The 4,251-nt window shown below is 39.4% G+C and overlaps 1 protein-coding gene across 1 annotated transcript in view; it reads right to left on the reverse strand.

Moving 5' to 3' along the window:
* Nucleotides 1-4,251, reverse strand: part of FAM135A (family with sequence similarity 135 member A) — a 67,682-nt gene that overhangs the window by 40,746 nt on the left and 22,685 nt on the right. The window contains exons 2-3 of the mRNA XM_017859763.1: nt 1,010-1,149; nt 826-896 (exon numbers count right to left, since the gene is read on the reverse strand). Coding sequence (XP_017715252.1) covers nt 826-896; nt 1,010-1,149 — 211 coding nt within the window. The remainder of the gene's footprint in view (nt 1-825; nt 897-1,009; nt 1,150-4,251) is intronic.

Here is a 4,251-nt window from a genome sequence, read left to right on the forward strand (position 1 = left end):
AAAAAAAAAAAAAAAAAAAAAAAAAAAAAAACCAATAAACCCTTACAAAATTCTTTGTAATGAACAAGTATTACAGAGGGACAGTAACTACCATATAAAAAAAACTTTTTTCTCATGATAGTGAAGAGGACATCTAAAGTAGCCCTTTTAGTAATGTGACTTTTTAGTTACTTATCCCACATGCAGTCTGAATTTATATATCATTTTTGAGAATTATTGCTAAAACTACATTTGAGATGGGGGAAAAAACTCGTGTAAATAAAATTGTTAAGTGAACCTCTGATTCTTGTTTTAAATGAACACAAGCAAAATTTGTCCCTAAAACATACGACTGCATGTCCAGGTGTGTGGGTAAGTTGGAGGTAGCCAATCCTAAAACTTCCTCAAGGATTCTGGAAATGAACTACAACAACTGTCAAGTATGTGTCATCAGTCTTGATAACTCTCAGAATATCAACAAAGTACTACCTAAAGAAAGCATAACTGATGTCATCAGGAAACATTAGCCAGTGATAGAGTGGAAAAGAGTTCAATTACATTTAAATGCCTCATGGTAGTGGTATTAACAGTGCAATTTCTAGGAGCCAGGAAAAATTGTTCCATATTTCTTTAACTTCTCTGGTTTTGTTATCTGGAGATCATGGATTTAGCATTGGCAAAAGAGAGCTGGCCTAACCATTTTCATGAAGTTTCCCCAGAAAACACACACAGTTCAAGACAAGATAGGGATAGGATGAATTTTAAGAAGAAAATGGGTAATCTAATAATAGCAAATAACAGTCATAAGTGCCTAAAGGTTTTTTAATTGTTTGATTAGCTACTTACGAATAATCTCCATCTGTGAAGTGTAGATCCAAGGATAATAGAAAATTCATTTCCTCAAGGGTTTCTTCAATCTGAAAAGAAATTACACTATGAGATACTTTTTGAATCTTTATAGAAAGTTAGAAATAACACCTTGAGGCATTACAAAAAATATTCATATAAATTAATATAAAGAGATATTTACCTTTCTTTCATCCAATAACATTTTTACTTTGAAGATCATAACATCATTTAAAACAACCTCTTCATTTTTGTACAAAATTTGAAATGTTTTACTGCAAATTAGAGAATCATGAACTGAGGCTGGAAAGGCTAAAGTCATACCTAAAACAGATAAGATATGTAATTGACAGGTAAACAGTAAAATATAAGACAAGCAAATTAATACTTGTAGTTTAAAATACTATATGTTTAATTATATTACTATAGTGTCATTATCAATTTATACTGCAGTATTGGAACATTTCTGAAAGTTTACTTATTTCTATGATTAGAAAATAAATAAGTACATTATAACTATTGTAAAATTACTGTATGACATCTTAATCCGAAAGGTAAATGAGGAAATATCAAAGTAGAAATTTTAGAGGGACCAACTGATCTGTATACCACATTTAAGAAAGCAATTTAGTTTTCCATAGCTGAATAGTAAAGAACTTGGTTGGCCTTTGTCCTGGTTGCTAGAAGTTCAGCTCTGAACACTTGGAATGAAGAATTTGGCTGGCCTTTGTCTCCAGTTTCTGAGAAGTAGCCTGTAAATCCTTGGTGGCCCCTAGTTTATGCTAAAGACATGACTCAGGATGGGGGCTGGCCACATCACTAAGACCAGCCATGTGATTAGAGAGTTGAGCTTTGAGCCTAGTGATGTAACCTCAAAATCCAGAGAGGGGAGAAGAGCTAAAGACTGAGCAACATGGGCAATGATTCAATCAGTCATGCCTACACAAGGAAATATTAATAAAAATTCTGAACATTGAAGTTTGGGTGAGCTTCCCCGGTTGGCAATACTCTGCGTATCATCACATACTGGATGTTCGAGAGGAGAGAAGTTAATATGTACTGGCTTAATGGGGAGAAAACAACGGAAGCTTCACATCTGGGACCCTCTCAGATCAACCCTATACAGGTTCTGATTTGAATCCTTTTGCTACAATAAAGCTGTATTAATAAGTACAGCACTATGCTAAGTTTGGTGAGTGGTTCTACTGAATTATCAAACATGAGGGAATAATGGGAACCCTCAAATTTGTAGCCACCTCTTCACAACTGTGGGTAGCTTGCAGACCACTAAACTCATGGCTGACATGAGGGGAGTCTTGTGGAGGACTATGTCCTTACCATTTGAAGTTTGGTTTTTATCTCTGGGTCACTGATGTCCACTCCAACAGCCTACCTGCTGTTATGATCTCATTACCCTGTCCTGCAGAAATAACAATTGAAACTAGAGACCAAAAAGAAAAGAAAAAAAAAAAAAAACAGAAAAAGAAACTAGAGACTAATGTGGGTTTGGAGCTCAAAATGGGATATAAGACTCCAACTGGAGTAATGAGGATATCTACATAAGCTGGTGGATGTCAGTCAAAGGCAGGGAGCCTCTGCAGGCCAGGGAGCGCAGGGTTCAAAGGCCCACATGAAATTCACATGGGGTGGTGGCCTGATGTCAGAGCCTGTGTGGAGTGAGGAGGGCAGCCCAGAGTAAAGTGTCAGAACCTGAGCAGGATGAGGAGGCAATCTAAGTGCAGGGGTGACTTCCAGCGAGGCATTGGGAGCCCAAGCAGGATGAATAGGGTAACTACAAGGGAAGGCACCTCAGGCTGGGGGGCTGGAACCCAAGTTAGATGGAGAGGGTGTCTTTACAGAGGAGCAGACTGGTACAGGGTGTGTAGGAATCCGAAAGGCATAAAAAGACTTCCATATGGGGTGGGAGTGAAGAAGGGGGTGGGCAGAAGTAGCAACCTGACACACTACTGGAATCCAAGTGAAGTGAGGAAAAGGAGTTCCTGGCACAAGGCCTTACTGAGATCAAGCAGGGTAAGGAGGGGGTCCACATAAGGGAGTGACCTTGCATAAGGTGAAGCCCAATGAGTTCAAGGAGACCATCTGTGTGGGAGAAGAAGCAGTGACAGGAGATTGGCAAATATAGAGGACTGATCAAATAAGGAAATATATTAAAGGATAAGGGGAGCCAGTTTTCTTACCTATCGGGGAAAGGATGTACACATATGGAAAGGAGATACAAATATAGAATGAGTCCCATGGTACTGGATTGAAACTGAGAGTACTCATATGAACTTACGGTTTCCACCATATATTTAGATAAAGACGTGTAAATTTGCATATGTATGTGTAAATGTATAGGTGTATACAATGTACTCACTATCTTTGTCCACTCAAATGGCCTGGGAGTAGCACAACCACAAATGTTAGTCTTTAGCACTATTCTCCGCTAAAACGATTCACAGCTTTGCAGAAATAGTTGGTTCCAAAGCTGGGGCACAGACAAATCTGGACCATCTTTTTATACTAGAAAGTAAGGAATTGATTAGAGAATGTGGGGACACAACAAAAGGGCATAGAAACTAGTTGAAAGAGAATGCCCCTGGCCATATATCTGGGACAAAGTGAGCATCAAAATAAATTATGACAGTAATGGATTAACATCCATTGAGTAAACAGAAATCCGTACGTCCATACTGATAGAAATAAATAAGCGAATGAAAAAATCAGAAGTTTAAGAAACAAGAGACATTAATTGCAAAGTGAAAAAGAGTAATATCATAGTGGAGAAGCTGGAAAGAGAGCACTTTAATTAAGTGATCCAAGTTAACATTATTAGGAATTGGATAAATAGAAACCATGTATCACCTAACAGGATGTAACAAGAAGAACAAGCATCACTTCTGAGATATTCCTGTCAAAAACACATAAAATGAATCTAATCATGATGAAATTGTTAACCCATGCAAACTGAAGAACATTCTAAAAAATAATAGGTTTGTAGTCTCTGCAAAAGTGTCAGGGTCTGGCCAGGAGGGTCCCACGCCCACGGAGCCTTCCTCATTGCTAGCACAGCAGTCTGAGATCTAAACGCAAGGCAGCAGCGAGGCTGGGGGAGGGGCGCCCGCCATTGCTGAGGCTTAAGTAGGTAAACAAAGCCGTTGGGAAGCTCAAACTGGGTGGAGATCACAGCAGCTCAAGGAAGCCTGCTTGTCTCTGTAGACTCCACCTCTGGGGACAGGGCACAGCTAAACAACAACAACAACAACAACAGCAGCAGCAGAAACCTCTGCAGACGCAAACGACTCTGTCTGACAGCTTTGAAGAGAGCAGTGGATCTCCCAACACGGAGGTTGAGATCTGAGAAGGGACAGATGGCCTGCTCAAGTGGGTCCCTGACCCCTGAGTAGCCTAACTGGGAGACATCCC

Source organism: Rhinopithecus bieti, unplaced genomic scaffold, assembly GCF_001698545.2.
Source record: "Rhinopithecus bieti isolate Rb0 unplaced genomic scaffold, ASM169854v2 scaffold_50350, whole genome shotgun sequence".
Taxonomy (NCBI): Eukaryota; Metazoa; Chordata; class Mammalia; order Primates; family Cercopithecidae; genus Rhinopithecus; species Rhinopithecus bieti.